Raw genomic sequence first — 22,137 nt, 5'->3', positions numbered from 1 at the left:
TTAAAAAACATCCACAAATAATGTGGTCCATTATTTCACTTTGAAGAAGCATAGTAGACAGTGCCCGTCCTCTCTGATTCTCCCCTGCAAGTTTCAACTTGCTTGGCTTATGGGTGTTGGTGGGAGGGCTTATTTTGTTTCTGTCTACACAGATCTTACATTTCTTGATTTTCATGTTCTCAGAACTTTCATAATGACCTTCATATAAACAACTCTTTCAAAGAGATTTACCATATAGATTGCTCCTATTAGCAATAGTAGGATGTATTGCAGGGTAGGCAGGATAATAGCATGAACAAACCCTTAAGTGTGGAAAGGGAATCTAATGCAGTGTGTAACTAGACTGGTTGGCCTTAGATCAGAGAAGACGTGTAGGAAGGAAAGGAGATGTGTGTGTGCATGTGTGCATAGGGAGGTGTGTGTTAGCATTACAAACACAAGCGCACACGCAGGTGAGTTGATAGCTTTGGCAGTAGGATGCCAGGCAAGTTTCCTTCTTTTGTTTTCTTGGTGAAAATCAGATGTTTTGACAAGAAAGGAGGAGTAAAGTACTTAATAAAGGTTCTAGAAAGTGGCACTGACAGAGGAAGGGTACATTTGAGATTTGTGAGATCCTCATTTACATTGAATTAAAGGTAAATGATTAAGTCATGCTATTGGTTTGGATAATGTATTTGTAAGAGTGAGCTTGTTCTTTGAAATTCTTTTAGCCCTCTCGTCATTAAATGTCATAGATTTTTACATCTTGCCTTTTCTCTTACATTTTTTCAAATACAAATTTACCTGAGAAGTAACACTATTTCCCTTCCAGAATCTTAAAACTTTGTAACTTACAAAGAAGTGTGTAGAAATTACATCTTTTATTATATTAGCTGTGTTGAGTAGCCTTTTGATGCTAACGGATATCTAATTGCTGTTTTTGTTCTTTGAGACATTAGACCTGCTTTACTATCTGAAGTGTACATTAATGACAATATTTCCTTGCTATAATTCTAAGAACTTGATTCCACTGGGTAGTAATTTGCCTCATTTACCTAAATAGATAACTTCTTTCTTTTCTGACATTGGTTGGAGCTAATTTCAGTAACATTTTAAGAACTCAGCTGGCATAACTCAATACTTTCATTCACATTTTCAGTTTATTTGTTCTTCTATATATAATTTATTTTTTCAGATTTTATATATCCTTAGATTTTTCTTTTTTTTTTTTTAGACAGAGCCTCAAGCTATCCCCCTGGGTAGAGTGCCCTGGCACCACAGCTCACAGCAACCTCCAACTCCTGGGCTCAAGCGAGTCTCCTGCCTCAGCCTCCCAAGTAGCTGGGACTACAGGTGCCTGCCACAACGCCTGGCTATTTTTTGGTTGCAGCCATCATTGTTGTTTGGCGGACCCAGGCTGGATTCGAACCCGCCACCTTAGGTATATGTGGCTGGCGCCTTAGCCACTTGAGCCACGGGCGCCGATTTTTCCTTAGATTTTATCCTTAGATTTTATCCTTCAGATTTTATCCTTAGATTTTTCTAAATAATTTTCTGATTTCTCTAACAAATGTATGGATTTATTTGATTGTTCTGATCTGATTACTATACTGTATATTTTTGTATATACTTGGTAATGCAATGATTTTTCATTCCTGGCTCTATATCAGAATTGGTCTTTGAAAATTTTTACAAACATGTTTTTGCAAATACCATTTCTGACGATTCTGTTTTGGTAGAGCTGGGTGTGGCCAAGCTATCTGAATTTTTTTAAACTATACTGATTTGCAGCCAGGATTGGGAATGGTTAGCCCAAGCACTTTTTTGCTTGACCTCCTCCTGGCTCTGTGAGACTCAGCAGTAAATCTAAAAGAAAAACATAACTACCTTACCCCCAACCTTGTTCCTCAGTTCTCTAACCAATCCTGCACTGCATTTGCCAGTTTTTATGCAGTGCACACAATCGCCAGCCTGAAACATAATGTAGCAAGATCTTAGGACTGTTACTCTCCTCCTAGGGGAATGCCCAAGATATATATGCTTGGCCCCTATGTGTCCTGGGAGTTGCAGGCAGAGAACTATTCCACAATTGCAAAATCTTCGGTGTCACAGGCAAGTAGTAATCATAATTTGAAACCTTGTCATGTCCTGTTAGAAATTCATGTTGAGTAAAAATTGTCTGATTCAAGATCTTTTCCCTTCTGTCATTATTCCAAACTTTGAAATATTTACTGGAGGTATATCTTTTTTTAAAACTACTATTTGGTGAGTCCTCGTAACTGTATTTTTTTTTTTCTATTCCTGAATGAATATTCTGGAGCATTTACTTTCCACATTAGAAAATAAGACATAAGTATCTGACATTTAAGAGAGAAGGGCCACAGCATCTTAAGTCATACTATTATCCTGATACTCTGTTTTACTCTCATTTGAACCATATTCATAAAAATTTTTAAAAGCCAAATTACAGAGTTTTTTCACAGCCTCTTTATTCCTATCCCACTGTGGCACATATTTGTTAGGTACAGTACTTGAAATAACTCTAAAAATCATAGTGATCCATTTCAGAGTTGAGCCATACATTTGAAGTGAATTCCAAAGCTTAATGAGATTAAGAAAGTAAGTCTTAGTATAGCATAGTAAAATATAGTGAAGAGAGATGATGTAGATTTCTTCATTTCCTTCATCTCTCTTCTCCTATGTCTTGATCAGTTGGAATATTCATGTCATGTGTTCTATTTTCTGTCCTTACAGTGCTTTAAGTAATTTTGTAGCATACCATAGGTCATAAGTTACAGCAAGGTATGTTAGAAGAACTTTAAAGAGAAAGGAGGAGCTGTTGTCTCCTTTTGAATTTTTTACCTAGTGTCTTTGTTTCTAAAAATATATCTTCTCAGTAGATTACATTAAATACTAGATTAATGTATTTACCAATAAATGTGTTTTATTAATTTTAGATGATATTGGTGCCCACATGAATGTAGGAAGAACTTACAAAAATTTAAACAGAACCAAAGAAGCTGAAGAATCTTACATGATGGCTAAGTCACTGATGCCTCAGGTAAGTTGTCATAATTTATCTATTGTGTTATGTCTGCTCAATGTCTATATTAGAAATATATAGATGAAAAATCCTTTTCTTCCATTTATTGATATACAAGTAAGATGTCTAATGAATCATCTAGTAGAAGTTTTATAAAGAATTACATTTATTGTTCTAGCTCACTTAATTTTAAATTTGTTTTTTAGCTTATATGGTAATAAACTAAGTCTATACATTATGAATTTTGGTATTCTTGATTATGGGTTATTTTGATGAGTTAAATGATCTTTTTTTCTTTCTTTCTTTTTTTGAGACAGAGTCTCACTCTGTTGCCCTGAGTAGAGTATTGTGGCATCCTCTTAGCTCATAGCCACTTCAAACTCTCAGACTCAAGAGATCCTCTTGCCTCAGCCTCCCAGGTAGCTGGGACTACAGACATGTTCCACTATGCCTGGCTAGTATTTTTTCTATTTTTAATAGAAATAGGGTCTTACTCTTGTCAAGCTGGTCTTGAACTCCTGAGCTCAAGCCATCCACCCACTTCGGCCTGCCAGACTGCACCTGACGAGGTTAAATGACTTTAAATGAAAAGAATTTTTTGTACATTAAGCATTATTCCTATCTAAAAAATGAATAAAAGTGCAAAATTAATAGATACATCTGTTGCCATTTTATCCATTAGTTATTATGATGATGCAAGTACGAGATTTCACTGGCTATAATATTATAGTATCAATTTAGAAGATTTGCTCTTGCCCTTGACCTACCACAAAACACAGGCATCAAAGAAATTGTGTCATCAGAAAAGATAGTTTAACTTGGGCTACAGCTTTCTCACTTGTGTTGATAATGGTAACAATAACAATTGGGTAGTTTAATAAATTTTTTAAAAACAGAATTAGACCATGTGACATCCTAAGAGTCATTTCAGTCTTGAAATGCTGAATTTAAATTGTATTTGTTACAAATTGTTTTTCAGATATAAAGTAGAACCTCTCTAAGTTGACCACCCAAGGGAGTGTAACAAACTGTTTAATATATGGAGATGGTTAACATAAGGAACTAGGCCTACTATACTGTTACAGACATATGTTACATGACGGGTCTATGAAAATTATGTCAGCTTAAAGAGGTGGTCAGTGTAGGGGGGTGGTCAACTACGGAGGTTCTGTAATTTATTATGTTCATTGAGAATTTGGATCCAAATATATATGTATTACATTCAACTTAACTTGAATAACTAATTGGAGAACTTTATAATACAGCCTAACTTCACCAGACATGTGAATCTTCAGTATAATTCTGAAATAAAATTAACTACTGTTTTGTCACAACCAGGAAATAGTTTGCTGGCAAAATGAAAGTTGACAATATATACACTGGACTGAAAAATAAGTGGGAGATCTGGGTTTTATTCCTCTTCTGTTGCTAACTTGAAACCTTGACCTCCAAATGTTTAATTTTTCTGAGTTGATAAAAAGCTGCTAGGTATAAATAAAGAGCTAACAATAGTCCATTAAGCTAGCATGAATGAAAAAATATGTCCTTCTGTGCCACAGAATATTACTTTATTTTTATTTTTATGAATAGTATAAGTGCTTTTTTGACATTTTTATGTTATATTTTAGGTATAGTAGTAAAACTAGCAGCATAATTTTTATGTTTAGTGTTATTTTAAATCAGCCACTAGGAATACGTCCTTTTGATTTTTATTTGGTATTAAAATATCAAATTATGAAAATGTCTTTTCTTCTAAACAGATTATTCCTGGTAAAAAATATGCAGCTAGAATTGCCCCCAACCACCTAAATGTTTATATCAATCTGGCTAACCTGATTCGAGCAAATGAGTCCCGACTGGAAGAAGCAGATCAGCTGTACCGACAAGCAATAAGCATGAGGCCCGACTTCAAACAGGCTTATATTAGCAGGTATCTTTGTTCACTTGAGAGCTGTCATATCTAGAGTATTGAACCTGCATCTGCATGTACATTTTGACCACTTTGACTAATTTGGCTTGTTTTCCTTTTAGTAATCTTACCTGACAACCAAGTACATAGAAGTGCAAGTCTGTTTTAGACTAACCACCAAATTTAATAGATTTGAAATTGACAAGGAAATGAATCCTTAACTAGGATAGCCAACATAGGTTTTATATAAAAGGATAGAAGAAACTTTTTCTTAGTTTCATTTTCTTATCACCAAAGTCATTTATTCCTATCTAAGTTAATACCTGAAACATTTGTGATGGTTACTTATGATATCCAACTCTCAGGAGCTTTCTTAAGTAAATTTAGAGAGTTGAGTAGTTATTGATGTCTTTTCCTAAAAGAAAATTTCTTGGTTGTCATTAAAAGAGTTTCTTGGCATCATGTGTTGAAACTTGATACATTTTCTATGTGTTATTTATGTTATACTTCAGTAAAATTGCAGCATGTTTTAGAAACTTAACATTTATAACCCTTTATATGGGAAAATTATATAGTTTTTGAGATAAAATCTGTCCTTAAATTAGAGAAGGTCTTTGTTCAGCCATGTCTAGTACTTACTGAAATCCACTTACTTTAGCTGGGTTTTGTCAGTAAGTCAGTCCTGTCATGTTTGTTGATCCACAAAGAATTATTCAATAATACCTTCATTTAAAAATAGCATTATCTGGGCAGCATCTGTGGCTCAAAGGAGTAGGGCGCTGGCCCTATATACCAGAGGTGGCGGGTTTAAACCCGGCCCCGGCCAGAAACTGCAAAAAAAACAAAAAAGTTAGAGAAGTCGCTTTAATGAGAATATTAATCATTATGTCTTTGATTTTACTCCTAAGCTGATGTTATACAAGAGAATGGTATCATAATAAAAATTACATGTTATATACTCAAATGTGATTTGTACATGTATAACAAAAAATATTTTCTAAGTAAAATGACTTTTAAGTTTTCTAATAGAAAAATAGAATCATAGTGGAATGATTTATATAATGGCTTTGTACAAACAGATATGCAATTTTAGATGTACTTCTTGAAATACTTTTACTTTATCACCGGACAGATTCATGAATCTCCACTCTGGTTAGCTGTCATTTTTCTCATGCAGTCTAGGCTGTGTCTTTTGAAGATAGATCCAAAGAAGGTATTTTCTCTGTCTCCTTTTCTTCGATACCTTCCTCATGTCTTGCCCTCTAAATTCAGGCAAGGATTTTTTCTTCTTCATTAATGTTTAAAAATATATCAAGCCACATTTGCTGAACTAAGGAGTTTGGATTTGAGAATAGCTTCAAAGAATTAATTTTAAAAGAGAGCTTTTAAGAGCCTAAGTTAAAAGTGGAAAAGAAAGCTGTGTGTAGAAAAGCTTAAAACTTGTCAAAAATGTTATCTACAAACTGACATGATAATGTTGTAAGTAAAGGTTGTGTTTGATTTTTTTCCATAGAGGAGAATTGCTTTTAAAAATGAATAAACCTCTCAAAGCAAAGGAAGCATATCTTAAAGCCCTAGAGCTGGACAGAAATAATGCAGACCTTTGGTACAACTTGGCAATTGTACATATTGAACTTAAAGAACCAAATGAAGCTCTGAAAAACTTTAATCATGCTTTAGAACTAAATCCAAAGCATAAACTAGCATTATTCAATTCTGCTATATTAATGCAAGAATCAGGTATGTTTTCTCAAAATATTTCTATGTTTAAACAAATTATAGTTTGGAATGTTAAAAAAAAACCTTAAACTTTCTTACCCATAGACAATGTTTTATGGATGGATAGTTTGTAGCAGAACTGTGGTTAAGTGACTTACAGAAAAATACTTAAAGAAAAATATTTAAAACAACTCTTTTCAAGTAACATATACTAACATGTATAATAATAGTAATTAATTCTTAGTCTATCAAGCAATACCTGATTAATCTGTTCTGCTGTTATTTTATCTGTTATTTTATGTTCTGTAAAATAACTTTTTCATATATAAATATATATCCCAAATAATATGAACTTACGAAATTTTTTATATAATTAGGTTTTAGGAGCTGAAAGCATTATGTGTTTGTTTGTTTTTTAATAACATCTATTTTCTTTTGATTTACAAGAGCATGTATTTCTTAGCATCATTTTGTATCCACTTTCATTCTGTTTTCTGAGATATTCTCATTTCTTTTTTTTTTGGCCAGGGCTGGGTTTGAACGCGCCACTGTTGGCATATGGGACTGGTGCCCTACCCTTTTGAGCCACAGGCACTGCCCAAAATTCAAATTTCTTAGTCTTTCCTATAATTTAGCAAAACTAAATTAATTACAATAAGTCTGGATCTTTGATCTGTATTTTATAAAGGAATTTTTGTTCTTCACAAAGCAATGTACATGATTTATAACTTGTTTTAATTTTTATGTTTGAAAATTTTACAAATTTTAGTTCTTAGATACATTTCTTAAAACTTTTGCAAAAAAAATTAGTCATAGGATCATAGCATTTAGGAGTTAAAGAAAACCATTGAGTTTATTTTTGTCAGTCTTCTATTTAGATTAGAGTGAAAACCAAATTGATCTAATGATAAACCTTAACTTTATATGGCTACTTTAGTAGCTAATCTAAGATAAGAACAGAAGCCTGCTGATTTATTTTAAAATTTTCTTTATTCATAATGCTGTCAAATAACAGAATAGAGAGAGATCTTTATGCCTAGTTTTCAAAATGTACAAATTTTGAGATTAATAATTTTGCAAAGTTATCTAACCTTAATGACTATGAAATATGTTCATTATTCCACAGGAGATTACACCATAAACTTTATGATTGTAAGCCTGAAATTTTTTTCATTTATTTACAATAGAAATTATTTCAGTAAATACAGTAGGACCTCTGTAAGTTGACCACCAAGGGACTGTAACAAACTGTTCCGTATATGGAGATGGTTAACAGAAGCAACTAGGCCTACCGTACTTATACATATATGTGATATATGTCAAGTCTTTGAATATTAGGTCAGTTTACGGAGGTGGCCAGCTATGGAGATTCTTCTGTATTTGTTTTCTAAATCTTAATTTTATAGCTTTATATTTAATGGTACATTTTTGTCCTTAAAATTTTTTTTTTTTTTTTAGACAGAGTTTCACTCTGTCACCCTGGGTAGAGTGCTGTGGCATCATGGGTCATTGCAACCTCAAACTCTTAGACTCACGCAATTCTCTTGCCTCAGCTTCCCAAGTAGCTGGGACTACAGGTACCTGCCACAACACCCAACTAGTTTTTCTGGTTTTAGTAGAGACAGGATCTCACTCTTGCTTGCTTTGGTCTCGAACTCCTGAGCTCAAGCATTCCACCCACCTCAGTCTCCCAGAGTGCTAGGATTATAGCTGTGAGCCACCTCGTCTACCTCCCGTAAAATATTTCTAAAAATTTGCGCTAACATACAAAATGATCTGACTTCATAATGAGATTTTTGTTGTCTGAAACACTTTTACTGCCTTAAAGGAAAGGAAATGAACTATCATTTCAGTGTTTAAAATACATGTTTTTCCTATGAAGACTTTGAGGTTTTTGCTTTCTACTATTTTTAGCTACAGAAATTGTTTTGATGCTGTCTTTTTGTAATCTGAGAATTTGTAAATATCTTTGATCCTCAGTCTTATTTTGCCAACATTATAATTTTTTTTCTTTAAAAAAAAATACTATTCTTAGGTGAGGTTAAACTCAGACCAGAAGCTAGAAGACGACTTCTAAGCTATGTAAATGAAGAGCCACAAGATGCTAATGGCTATTTCAACTTGGGAATGCTTGCTATGGATGACAGCAAGGACACTGAAGCAGAAATTTGGATGAAGAAAGCCATAAAATTACAAGCTGACTTCAGAAGTGCTTTGTTTAACCTTGCTCTCCTGTATTCTCAGACTGCAAAAGAATTAAAAGCTTTGCCAATTTTGGAAGAGTTACTCAAATACTATCCTGATCATATCAAGGGCCTCATCTTAAAGGGAGATATCCTGATGAATCAGAAAAAAGATATACATGGAGCAAAAAAGTGTTTTGAAAAGATTTTGGAGTTGGATCCAACCAATGTGCAAGGAAAGCACAATCTTTGTGTTGTTTATTTTGAAGAGAAGGACTTACTAAAAGCTGAAAGATGCCTGGTTGAAACATTGGCATTAGCACCACATGAAGAGTATATTCAGCGCCATTTGAGTATAGTCAGGGATAAAATTTCTTCGTCTAGTTTTGCAGAACAGTCAATATTCCCAGCTGATAAGACTTCAGTTGTAGAAGAAGGAGACAGAATTCCAACTGAAAGTGTAAATGGAATTTTAAGTGAATCCAGACCAACACAAATAATAAAAACAGGTGATAATAAAAGTCAGTCTAAATCTAAACAATTAGGAAAAAATACAGACAAAGAGATGCCCCACAAAACAACGAAAGACATCAAAGAAATTGAAAAGAAAAGAGTTGCTGCTTTAAAAAGACTAGAAGAGATTGAACGTATTTTAAATGGTGAATAGCATTATTATTTATAATGTGTCAAGTCTGTATCATGTGATTGCTTGTACCAAGAGCCCAGAAAATTATCAAGGATCCCTAACAGTCTGTCATGAGCTTTCTCAACATAGATCAGAACATTTTCATTTAATGATGTGTCTTACCCCAGGATATGTGTTTCATAAAAGTTTTAATAAATTTGGGTGAATATGGCAGAAATATTAAATTACAGGTGACACATTTGAAACTTTTATTATAAAAGAAAGATTTTTCTGGCACAATAATCTTTAGTACTCAATTAAAAATTTTTTCGGGCCTGGATGATACTCCCTTGAGGGCAAACCCAACATGTGCTGGTTTATTCTGTGAATTCTCATTTATTAGCCTACTTTTTTTTTTTCTTAAACCTCTTAGAATTTGTGGATTCAAATCTAATTTATCTGCAATTTAAAATCTCAAATGCATTCACTTATGAACACTTCTTTTATCTTTATTAATTTTGTTTAACCAAGGAACTTTGCACTACAAAAAAACAGCTTTCCTTATGTTGTATTCTTTGGTTAGGAGGAATGCTGGATGAACTATTTTTTTAAGAAATCACATGGTAGCTGAAGAATGTATTTTCATAATTACATACATGTCTTTAATGCCACTCTAAAATGCAGTTTTTAAGTAAGTAAAATTTTACACACATATATACACATTTCTAATGGTGCTTTTATATATTGCTAGGTTGGGGGGGGTTGTTTGTTTTGTGTTTTTCTTATTGATAGTATTGCATTGTAAGTCACATAATCATGATTTCTCTTTCACTTTATTCCCCAAACTGTTCATGTTTCTTTGAATCATAATCATGCTGAGAAGTCCCAATAACTCTAACTTTAAACTTTGGGTCATAATAAATTTCTCTTTCATCTTAATGTTAACTCTCTGGTCTATTCTGAATTTTAATTTTTTGTTTCCAAAACCACCACCTTAGTCATTCTTAGATACCTTAAACCACTAAATTCACTTCTGTTTAACTGAAATCAAAACAATGTGACAGTTTATTTTTAAACACTAAATTCTTGATATCTTGTTATGGTATATATTTTTATTAAATATTTATTTTGACTACTGAGCTTTCGTAAAAATTTTAAGACTGTTCTAATTCCGTTATGTATGGAAAAAAATTTCTATTCCATTTTCTTATCCATATATTATGATTTAACCAAAATTGCATCATTTTTTTGGCTTGCTATTCAGCTGTATAAAAGATAATTAGCCTAACATAGGATTAATAAATTTGTTGGTTTTGGCATAAACCAGCATGTTAGGTTGAAAGGTAGATATAATAAAACTAATTTAAATATGATTTTTTTTTCAATTAACATTTCAAATGAGTTTTATAATACCTAATAAAGTTAGTTTTAGTTTAAAATGTTAAAGCTTAAGCTGTCATCCTGGGTTAGTAACTAATTTCTAATTATGTGGTATTTCAAAAACTATATATTTAAGTTCCTTCGCAATAACTGGTTTCTAATTATATATGGTTCAAAGACCTATTCCTGTAAGTTTTAAAAAAATTGTTTTATAAATAGATCATAAGATAACAAGGTCTGAATTAAAAGACCCCCACTTTTACTAGGTTCTCTGAGAGCCTGTTTTTTTTTTAAGGCAATTTAATGTAAGCACTGATAACAGTCGGAGTTAATTCAGGTCATAAGATTCTGTTAAGCATCAACACGATGCTTAAATTTCAGTCCTTGGATTATGGCTTTGTGCCTCCAGATGGAAGGTAGAGAATACCTCATGTATTATGACTAGAGAAATGAAATTCATCTTACTCTTATCTTCTCTTCATGTATCTTGAGGAAAGTTTCAGAATGTGATCTCTTCAGTTGTAGTATCAAGTGGAGAGTAGTTCAGAAGGAAATCTTTCATGACAGCAGACCATAATAGAAGTTTGAGTAATATTTTAATAAATTTATTTAACTATTCAAATGATAAAATGTATATATTAAGGTTATCCAGTAATTTTTATAGAAAAAAATTGTCTTATTAGCACTTACAACAGTGCCTATTATATAGGAAATGCTCATATATTTGAATTTTTTTTAATTTAAATCAAATCCACCCTGAGTAATTAATAATCTAATAATTATTCCAAATCAATGCCTTCCAGCCCTCACTTCAGGTTAGAATCAATCAAGGATCTTTTAATATGGGCACCATCATACAATAATATCTGAATTATAGGGCAGTAGAACCATGCTTCAGTTTTTCCAAAAACTCTCCCAGTGATTCTAATTTATGGTCAGGATTAAGGTTCATTGCTCTGAATTTAGTTTGGGAAAATCCTTTTTTTACTCCTGTGTTAACTTTTTAAATGCATAATGTAACACAATTATGTTTTGATGGCTTAAGTTCCATTAAGGAATATGTTCTTCCAATAACTACTATTTATTACTTGAAATTTAAAATCTTAAGTTCATAAGCTCACTATGTGTAAGATTGTTATTTCTTCTCTGTAAACTCATAATAGGTATTTTATTCGAACTATTCAAGTAGGAAAAGATAATGATTGTTTTTTTCCTCTGAGCTGCCTGCATGTTTGTGGAAATGAAGTGGGGACATCTAATCGTAAATCACAAACCTATGGTTTGGAGTTGTGATCATGTGTCAGTTTGGACATGAAAGCCTATTACAGGATGATATGCTTATGTCTCACGAAAGAATCTACTCCTGAGGAGTTCTAGAAGAAGCTTTGACAATCCCCAAGGGGCAATGTTGGGTTACTCCTTCACTGTTCTTTGAAGGTAGAATTCAAGTTTTTGGAATTGCTCCTATATGTGTTTCCTTAATAACATTCAGAATTGGGAATTTGATGTTATATTTACAGTAAGTAGTTTTCTGAAATTAAGGACTTGGAGAATAAAATAAAATATGTAATTTTGTTTATCAAGTTTGTGTTTACTTTTATGTAAATAGTATCTGAATTACACAATTCTAATAAAACTTCATGCTTTTTCATCGCATCTAATTTGAGCTCTCAACTTCCTGTTACAGAATGCTTCTTTAAAGATGCTTTAATGAAAAATATTAAGAAAATATATAGATTTGTATGTCAGTTTATACTTCAGAAATCCATATATTTGCCATATTTATTTTTTTAAAGATCTCCTAATTGCATGACTAAATGGTATTTAAAATGATCCCCCCAAAATATCTGGTACCTTTGTCCAAAATTTTATTTGTTGGAAGCATCAGCCATTCATGTTAAGAGTTCATAAGAAAACAGTTTAAAATCGTATGCATTTTATATTACTGTGGTGTCTGTGTGTACCATTATTTCTAAATATTCAGTATTAAATTGTTACTTCCTAAAACCTTAACCTGACTTTTCTTTTACTGTTAAAATGAAAACCATACAATAACAATATTGTATATGAAGCAATTTCTTCCCCCATGAAGAAGGACCTGGTCATGTAGTTTATTAACAATAGCAAACATCAGTTTACTTCCTGACACTGATACATTTTCAACCATGAGTGACAGCAAACAAATTAAAAGAAGGAAACAGCTAAACTTGAAATTATATACAAGTTTAAGTTATGCATTTGCCTAGGCCCAAATCCTGATATTACCTCTGTTATAATGGGTGAAGTTGTTTAAACTGTATGTTCTTAGACTCTTCATCTGCACGTTAGGAAAAAACCCTTTGCTCTTAAGGAGTATTAATGTATTTGTATTATATGTTGCATATCATATGTTAATATATTTAAAATTTTTAGAATAGCTTCTGGCACAGTAAATAGTGTTAATAGTATAAACACTAGGCTTAAACTCAAGACATTTGATGCATATTGAATTTATATATGTGCCAGCAGAGAGAATGATGGTCATGATAGCAAATAAATGATTAAAAATCTAATATTAATGTTCCTTTGCTATCTAGCCAACAAGTACATAGCCCAAAATAAATTATACTTGTAGTAAGGTTAAAATGCACAAGCTCAGAACTAAGACACCTTAAAACTGTGCTACCTTGCTCATTTACTATTCACTTCCATCAGGAAGTGTAACATGGTGAAATTTATTAGATAGTCTCTGCAGACTGAATCTCAGGTAAATTCATGTGTTTTGGAACATTCTTCAATAAGCATATTTCCCATTAAGTAGCATTTGTGTCCAATAAGAACCTGATGCCTTCATGTTCAATAAAGTGAAATACTTTTTATATAAATAAAGTCTTAAAATGTTTCTCAACAAACCATTCTAGTTTGCCCTTTCTAAAAGACTTACACAGTCAAAACTCAGTCTTTATTTCTTGCCTTCTCCACGGCCTTAGTTTCAAGTATTAAGAACAAAGACTGATTAGTCTGTACTAAAGTACAAATAATGAATGGATCTTATTATCTCAAAGGTTAAGTCAAGTGAGCTGTCTTGATAATGTGGGGATTACTGTATCAGGGATGTGGAATTCCTTCACCATTCTTTCCAAAGCTTTCTAACTATTAGCATCCAACTGTTGACTAGGATACTATTTTTAATGGAACCTGGCAGTCCAGATTATTAGAATCAGAGTAACCAGACTGTCAGGAGAGTCAAATCTAGGTTCAATAGTAGTATCTGTAGATTTCATTTTTTTTAAATATATACTCAGTAGAGGCATTGCTAGCTCATAGGGTGATCACATTTTTAATTTTTTTGAAATTAAAAAAATTGTTTATGATTGACATGTAATGTACGTATTAATGAGGATATATATTTCAATACATTTTTATACATTGTATAATGATGAAAACATGTATTTTGAGTTTTCTGACATTTCTCTTTGTTATTACTTTCTAGTTGTTAAACCATTGTCAGAAAATATTGATATGATTTTGATCTTAAATTTACTAAGACTCATTTTGCAGGTTAACATATGATCTCACCTGGTGAATGTTCCATATGGTGTTGAGAAGAAGGTATATTCTGCAGCTGTTAAATGGAATGTTCTGTATTAGTTTGTTAGGCCCATTTGATCTGGTGTGTAGTTTAAGTTCAATGGTCTGTATTGCTCTTCTGTGTGGATGATCTATCTATCCTGAAGGTGGAGTGTCAAAGTCCTCTACCACTATTGTATTGTAGTCACTCTCTGTTTGATTATAATTGTCTTGGATAGTCTTACGTGGATTGAATTTGATTGGAAATCTTTCACTTTCCTGTACCTGGACCCTTACACCCTTCTCTAGGTTTACAAAGTGTTATGCTACTGTTTTTTTAAATAAACTTTCTACTCCTTTATCCTTATTATTATCCAACACCTATGACTTAAAACTTTAATCTTTTATTTTATTATGGTTACATTAATCCTTCTTTATTCCCTTTTTTCTCTCTTTTCTTCTGACTGTATATTTTTAAATAATCTGTCTTTGAGTTCACACCTGTGCTTGATTAACTCTGCTATTGATGCTCTTTATTGCATTTAAAATTTTTGTTCGTTTTTTTTTTTTTTTTTGTTTTGTTTTTTGCCTACAGGGTTTGTTCCATTTTTTAAATTAATCTATTAAATTTGTTGGCCTGGTCACTTAGTATTTTCTTCATTTTGTTAAATTGTTTTGCTGTATTTTCTGGTGTACACTGAGCTTCTCTAAAACAGGCATGTTGAATTCTTTGCCAGATATTTCATATACCTCCACATCTTTAGGGTCAGGCACTACCTTATTTTGTCTGTTTGGCAAAGTCCTGTGTCCTTGGTTGTTCTCGATTCTTGTGGTTGTAAATGGATTTTTGCACACTTGAAGAAATAGGTACTTATTCCAGTCTACACAGACTAGCTTTGTCTGGTAAAGCCCAGCCCTGTAGCAGACATGGCACTAATAAGGGCCAGAGCCCTGAGCAGCTGCAGCCAGTGGGATGCTATCTGAAGCCTGAGATCTGCTCTAGCAGTTGTGGCATTCCAGAAGCCTAGTGTCACTGAGTCCTGTTGGGAATGTGGGCTGAAGACCAACTCTGCAACGTAAGCCTGAAATTTGGGACTATGTAGTCTTACCTGGTACCAGGGGAGGCTCAGTCTGTGGATATTAGCTGAACATGGGTCCATGAGGGTGTAACCAGTGCTGGGTTATCTTGTGATGGACCCAGCGTTGGAGTCCAAGGCAAAGTCCTGGGATCACTTTCCACCAAGAAAATGGTATCTCTATGCATGGTTTTGCCTGGGGTAGGGGTAGGAATGATGCAAGTAATGTAAAACTTTCATTTCTAAGCTTATTCAATAGGTCCTTTCTTATTTTTGACTTATAATCGGGTACTGTGATCTCTTATTTGGTTTCCTTAGCTATTATGAAGGCATTTGTATGCATAGATTGTTGTTGATGCATAAATTGATGTTTCCATGGCAAGATGGTTGTTGGAAAGTCCTACTCCACCAAATTGCTCCATCTTTCTTTCTAATTCCATTATTTATAGTGGACATTGACTGACTAGCTTCCTACATCTGCAAAGGACCGCTGGAAAATTTGGTCTTCTCTCATTCTGAGATCATGTGCTTCTGGAGGTGTGGGGCCAGAGCATATCTTTTAGACCTAAGTCATTTAGCACATGCTATTGCTCCATCCACTGTGATTCATTTAGAAATGCAAACTTGCCTAAAGAAAAGTCAATGAAATGACTCATGATTTTGCTAACACTTCATTGACTTAGAATGAGACAAAATGTAAGTTCAAAACTGTGGCAACCATCTTCCCAGCATAGAAATCCTTTGTGAGCAAATTAGGTCACAATGACATTGTCTGAGGCCAGATCCAACTTCATGTGTAAAAATAAGAAAATAAATCAAAGTGCAAGCAACTTGAGCCACATCTGAGTGGTTGCACCAACCACTCAGAACAAGGACTGGACTGTGTATGTAGTCTGGCCAAGCTCATGAGACCATGTGGACAGCAATGTGGGCTGCTCAATCCCAGTCTTGGCACTGGGCAGTTTTGATTAAGTATAACAAAACAATTGGTTAATCTGGCCTACTGTGTGTCTCAGGCTGAAGAAGGAAACAGATGAGAAAACTTGTTTTGAAAACTTCAACATTTAGAACTTTCAATAAGGTCAATAAAGAGTGAGAAATTTCTAAGCTTAATATTTTCCACCTGAAAACAATGAAATCAGAGACTATTATTTCAGTGTAAGTGTTCTCTTTACCTGCAATCTGAGGTCTGAGATAATTATAACTACAGTAGTCAGTAGAACACGCCAAATTCTCTGCTCCAAACTAACATTGACTCAAACAATATCGGAAGTGGGAAACTTAGTAAGCACCTCCCACATTCTTCCACTTAAAGCTGTGGTTTCCGGACAAGGGATGAGTCACTCACATTGAGAAGATGCTGTCCAGAGAGGTAGATACCAATTACAAGGACATTCAACTTGGGCCTAATAAGGCAGGCCATGCATTGTGGACGTACTAGTTTTTTAGGACTGCTATAAATTAGTACTACAAACTTGGATGACTTAAAAAAAAAAACAGAACAAGGAAGCTAGATGTCTGAAATGAAGGTGTTGGCAGAATCACTCCCTTCTGGAAGCACAGGAGGGAGAATTAGTTCCATGCCTCTCTCCTCTTTTCTGGCAGTTCTTGGCAATCCTTCATGTTAGTTGGCTTGTAGACATATCACTTTGATCATTCATGTGGCTGTCTTTCTGTTTCTGCTCCTCTAATTTTAAGGACACTTAGATTAAGGGACCAGCCTACTCCAATGTGGTGTCATCCTAACTAATCATTTCCAGACATCCTATTTGAAAATGAAGTCACATTCTATGGCACTACTGGGAATTCAGTCTTCAACATATCTTTTAGGGAAGCGTAATTTAAGCTATAAAAGTGGCCATGGACAACTTTTTGAAGACAGAAAATTCAAGCACAATTTTCAAAGAGAAATACTCTGATTTTTCATGACATCTTTTGTTTACTACTCTTTGAGATAGGGAAAATGGAAATAGGTTTAGAAAATATCAAGAGTTTAAATAAGTCCTACAATTAGGGAAATCTCAACTTACCAAAAAGGGGATAAAACAAGAGTTAAAACAATTGTCATTGTCAGAACCTGAGCTTACATGAGGGAGATTAATAAAGAATTATAGGATGCATCTCAGATATGATCATAGAAAGTAATTGTAAAATCAGCATATTTAATTGTCAAAACAGACCCACACAAATTATAGATCTTAAATGATATCACATAGACACAGGTGAACTTCAGGTACAGGCAAAGTCCATAAGAAAAATAGACTAGAACTCTTTCTTCCTTTCTTTCTTTTTCTTCTTTCTTTCCTTCTTTCTTTTTTTCGTTTTTGGGATTCATTGAGAGTACAAAGAATTAGGTTACAATGATTGCATTTGTTAGAAAGAGTCCCTCTTATACTTGAGTCCTGGCTCCAAGAGGTATGCCATACCCTGTGACCCCCCCCATTCCCCTTCCTCCTCCCCTCTGCCTGCTCACTCATTCCCCTACCCCACCCCTTCTATTGGCTCATCTACTACCTTCATATTGGAATTGAGTACATTGGATCCTTGCTTTTCCATTCTTATGATGCTTTACTAGGAAGAATATGTTCCAAGGAGTCTTTGCTCTCTCTGCCATACAAGATATGATGTGGGTTATATACCAGCAACCTTCCACAAATGGCAGCTTAAAGAAAATGTGTTGAATGTTTGGGACCCATTAAACATATTATACAGTATTAGTTCTCTAGGCCAAGAGGAATTAGAGATGTATTTAACTGAGGAGACTGTGCACTGAATAGATATTTTAAACTGGAAAATGGGACGAGGGTATGTTTTCTTTTGTACATGACATAGAGTATTACGTAGATGGAGATATTTTGAAGGTGTATGAATGGGAAGAGGAATAGCCAAAGGCTTGGACATTTCCTGGGTTGTTTGTTTGCTATCCAACATCAATTCGCCCTATTTCCACTACTGCTATATGAAGATTCATTCCGGGCTGCTCCACTGGATAAAAGCACATAATCTATAGTGTTGGAAATAAGTATGTTCCGTTCTCTTGGCTATAGTCGTTTAGAGCCAAGTTCAAATAACATCGTCAGAATAAGTAGATGCTGAGCCTTCCCAGAGTCTCTTTCTCTTTTCCCATTGGATTTGATTAAGAGGTGATCTAAGACTGGGGTTAGAGTACCTGTCTCAAAATAGGAAAGGCGTGGAATCTGATAGTGGTGGAATGTAATAGATGAACAGAAAAATGAGGCCAGATGTCTTTGGAATTGGATTTCCTATCATATAAAATTGAATGAAACCTACTGACACAAGATTTTTTTAAATTTAAGTATATTTTCAGTGTTTTGTAATACAAGAAAAACTTCTTCCAAAGCAGCATGTTGTTTTTCTGGAGTTTGACATTAATCAAAGACAGATTGGAACTGATAAGATTACACAACAGGAGGGAATATCAGGATGTCTAAAACATTTTCTAGATTTTATATCCCGTTTCAAAAATACACAAAAAAGTAAAATGTCTGATTAATGTGTTTTAAAAGATATTTTAAAAACTTTGTTCTTGTGCACTGTTAAATCCTCACATGTCTTTATAGACTTCCTTGATTAGGAACTAGTGCTGAATTGCTCAGTTGTAAATCTTTAAATTCAAGCCATTTGAGGTCTATGGAAGGCACTCAACAGTATTTGTGATTGATTGTTCTTCTATAAAGTTGTTCTATCAGATTTTAAAAAGTACTTAAAATTATAAAATAATTAAAACTATGCCATGGATGCCAAAACACACTAATTAATGACAACAGTAAAAAACCCAGAACCGTCTCCTAACATAAAAATAGCAACACTGTCATCTACTGATCCTTATTGTGAGCCAAACACAGTGCTGAGTGCTTTAAGTGTATTGTTTTATTTAATATAATAATGTAGTGCTATTTTCATCTCTCATTTTCAAGGAAGCTAAGACTTGAAGAGGTCAAAGTGATAAAAACAAGTTTGCTGTGATACTAAGTCCAATGTATCTACCCACTCTGCTATACTGACCTGAATAATTTAAAATGAATTAAAGTTGCATTTTAATTTCATAAAGAAAAACTAATTTTAAATAGTTGATGTTGGAATGACTGCTTAACGTTCTTTTTCATATTATTCATCAAAATTAATTACAGACAACATAGACTCACTAAGTTAATAAACATCTTGATGAATTTTATTACCTAAAAATTTTCACTTAAAGAACATTGTAAATAAAAATGTAACCCAAAGTATTGCATCTAAAAGTTTACTCTCTTAATATTTAAAGCACAGAAAGAAAAAAAGGAATGAAAAATTAGTAAAAGGAAACAATAAACAACATCCCGCAAAATGGTAAAACAAAGGACCATATAAATATATATGTTTAGCCTCAGGAGTAATCAATAAATACAAATATATATATGTTTAGCCTCAGGAGTAATCAATAAATACAAAATAAAATTATAATGAAGTCTTCACACAATCAAATAGTCACAGATTTACAAAAAAAAAGGTAACACCAATATTACAGACATTGGAGAAACATACACTCACATAAATGCTAATTGAGATATAAATGAATACAGCCTATTAGAGAAAATAATAAGATTTAAAATAGAAAATTTCATTGATCCACAATTCTATTTCTGTGAATTTATTCCAGAAAAATAAATATGCAAAAAATATAAATACAGAACATATCAAACTTTTTTATGATATTGCAAAATTAAAAATCATCTGAATTTAATGGAAAGAAATTCACAGCATATTACCAGATGAAAAGGCAGATTTCATAAAGGTATGCATAAAAGGATTTATTATAAGGCATAATTACATGGAAATACTATCCAAATATCACATGTGTATTTATATTTATCCTGACTTATAGAAGAAAGGAATTTTATATTAGGCACCAAAATGTTAACAATGATTTATCTCTAAGTGGATGGGATTTTAGGTGATCTTTATTTTCTATGGTGTCACTTATCGATTATACTTTATAATTTTAAACAGCACTAGATGTTATTTTGTCATTAAAAAGAGAAACACAAGAAAAACTGAAATTAAGAAAAAAGAAGTTTAAAATAATTCTCCACTCCAAATCTGGTCACGTACTTACTGCCGCAGTTTAAAAACTGACTCATTTTTATTTACTATATAAGAATCCAAACACTTTGTCTTGGCGTCCAAGTCATTTCACATCTGGCCGTTCGTGCATATTGACTTCATTATCCACCGCTGCATCCCATGAGCCGTCTAAATACTTTAAGAAAATGCCAAACCCTTTTTTCTCCTCTGCTGAAGAATGTCTAACCTTCTTTCACTGGAAAACATCACCTTCTCCATGAAGGCTTTCTAGTCCCCTAAGAAAGTCAGTACTCTCAGAGCTTTGCTGTCACAGAATATTTTTAAGTGACTTTCTCATTGCCTACCTCTTGCCACTGCCAATCACATGCTTGCACTGATTCCAGGTAAATACGAGTAACAAACCCCATAGATGCCAACTGTGCTTTCCCTCTCTCTTACAAGTTGAAGGAGTTGGCATTAGAGGAAGTTGCAGGTCAGACGGAAGAAAGGAGAGACTTGTAAAGGATTGATTGCAATAAAGCCACTAAGTAATCATCACAAGTGTAGCTATTCTTTGCATATCATTACATGTTATAATTAATTATTTGAGTGACATCCAAAATGAAAATGTGAAACTTTTTTAGAGCAATAGCTTACAGAAACCCACGCTAAAGGGAAATGTAACAAAAAATCGGATGGATACATACATGTAGATGATAGACCCCAGTGCCTAATATTGTGCCACTCTTCTTAATTACAGAATTAGGAAACTATGGTCATATACTATTCTGAAAGCACATTAAAATCGTCTCTTTCAAACTCTTTCAAAGATACTTTTGAATATACTGGAAAGGGCAATTCAATTTCAATGGCATGCTAGCTCAGATCAATTGGTAGTGACTACGTGGAGCCCTATGTTGGTGCATCCGTATTCAGGAGACTGGATGACTATGATCGATAGGCAATTGGCAAGGGTTAGGGCAGTGGCATCCCTGGGCACATGGACCTCTGAGACCCTTAGATAATGGGAATTTGAGGGTTGGAAAACTACACAAACATTCTTCTTTTGCTTTTTCATTCCTTGATACCTGTCTCTTCCAGCGTCTAGGTTCTTGGACACCATCCCAAAATGATGTTTTCTTTATAGTCAAGTTCTATATAAACTCAAGTTGATAAATTAAAACAACTTTAGCCTTTAGCTATTTCAGCATAAATAAAAAGATTGGATTATTGTGGTTCATGTTAACCAGTCAGTAGGTAAAATCACTTAAAGGAACTCTCAGTTTGTCCTATTAGCTTAATAAGCAACACTTCTTGGCTAATGCTGTAGCTTGGCTACCAGCTCAGAAGCTGTTTTAAGAGTAAGAAATTTGGGAAGTTATTTGGCTGGGGGTATGTAAAAACAAGATGTCATGCTAGGGATTGTTAAAAGTTCCTCCACGACAGATTCAAACATATACGATATTGTTAACTGTGTCTTGGCAGCTCATTTTCTTCTTTTATAAACAGTCAAAAAAAAAAAAAAGCAGCTCTGGTTTATTTAATTCCTGGAAAAGAAAAATTGGAACCATTTAGCCTGCTTAATATCAAAACCTACCTGATCCAAAGGA

At 33.5% G+C, this 22,137-nt stretch overlaps 1 protein-coding gene across 1 annotated transcript in view; it reads left to right on the top strand.

Moving 5' to 3' along the window:
- Positions 1-9,814, top strand: part of TMTC3 (transmembrane and tetratricopeptide repeat containing 3) — a 47,532-nt gene extending 37,718 nt beyond the window's left edge. The window contains exons 11-14 of the mRNA XM_003783371.1: positions 2,937-3,040; positions 4,783-4,952; positions 6,445-6,671; positions 8,686-9,814. Of these exons, the coding sequence (XP_003783419.1) occupies positions 2,937-3,040; positions 4,783-4,952; positions 6,445-6,671; positions 8,686-9,500 (1,316 nt within the window). The 3' untranslated portion in view covers positions 9,501-9,814. The remainder of the gene's footprint in view (positions 1-2,936; positions 3,041-4,782; positions 4,953-6,444; positions 6,672-8,685) is intronic.
- The last annotated feature ends 12,323 nt before the right edge of the window (positions 9,815-22,137 follow it).

This window comes from Otolemur garnettii, unplaced genomic scaffold, assembly GCF_000181295.1.
Source record: "Otolemur garnettii isolate 467f Iridium unplaced genomic scaffold, OtoGar3 scaffold00007, whole genome shotgun sequence".
In the NCBI taxonomy this organism is placed as follows: domain Eukaryota; kingdom Metazoa; phylum Chordata; class Mammalia; order Primates; family Galagidae; genus Otolemur; species Otolemur garnettii.
This window is presented reverse-complemented; position numbering and strand designations above follow the sequence as displayed.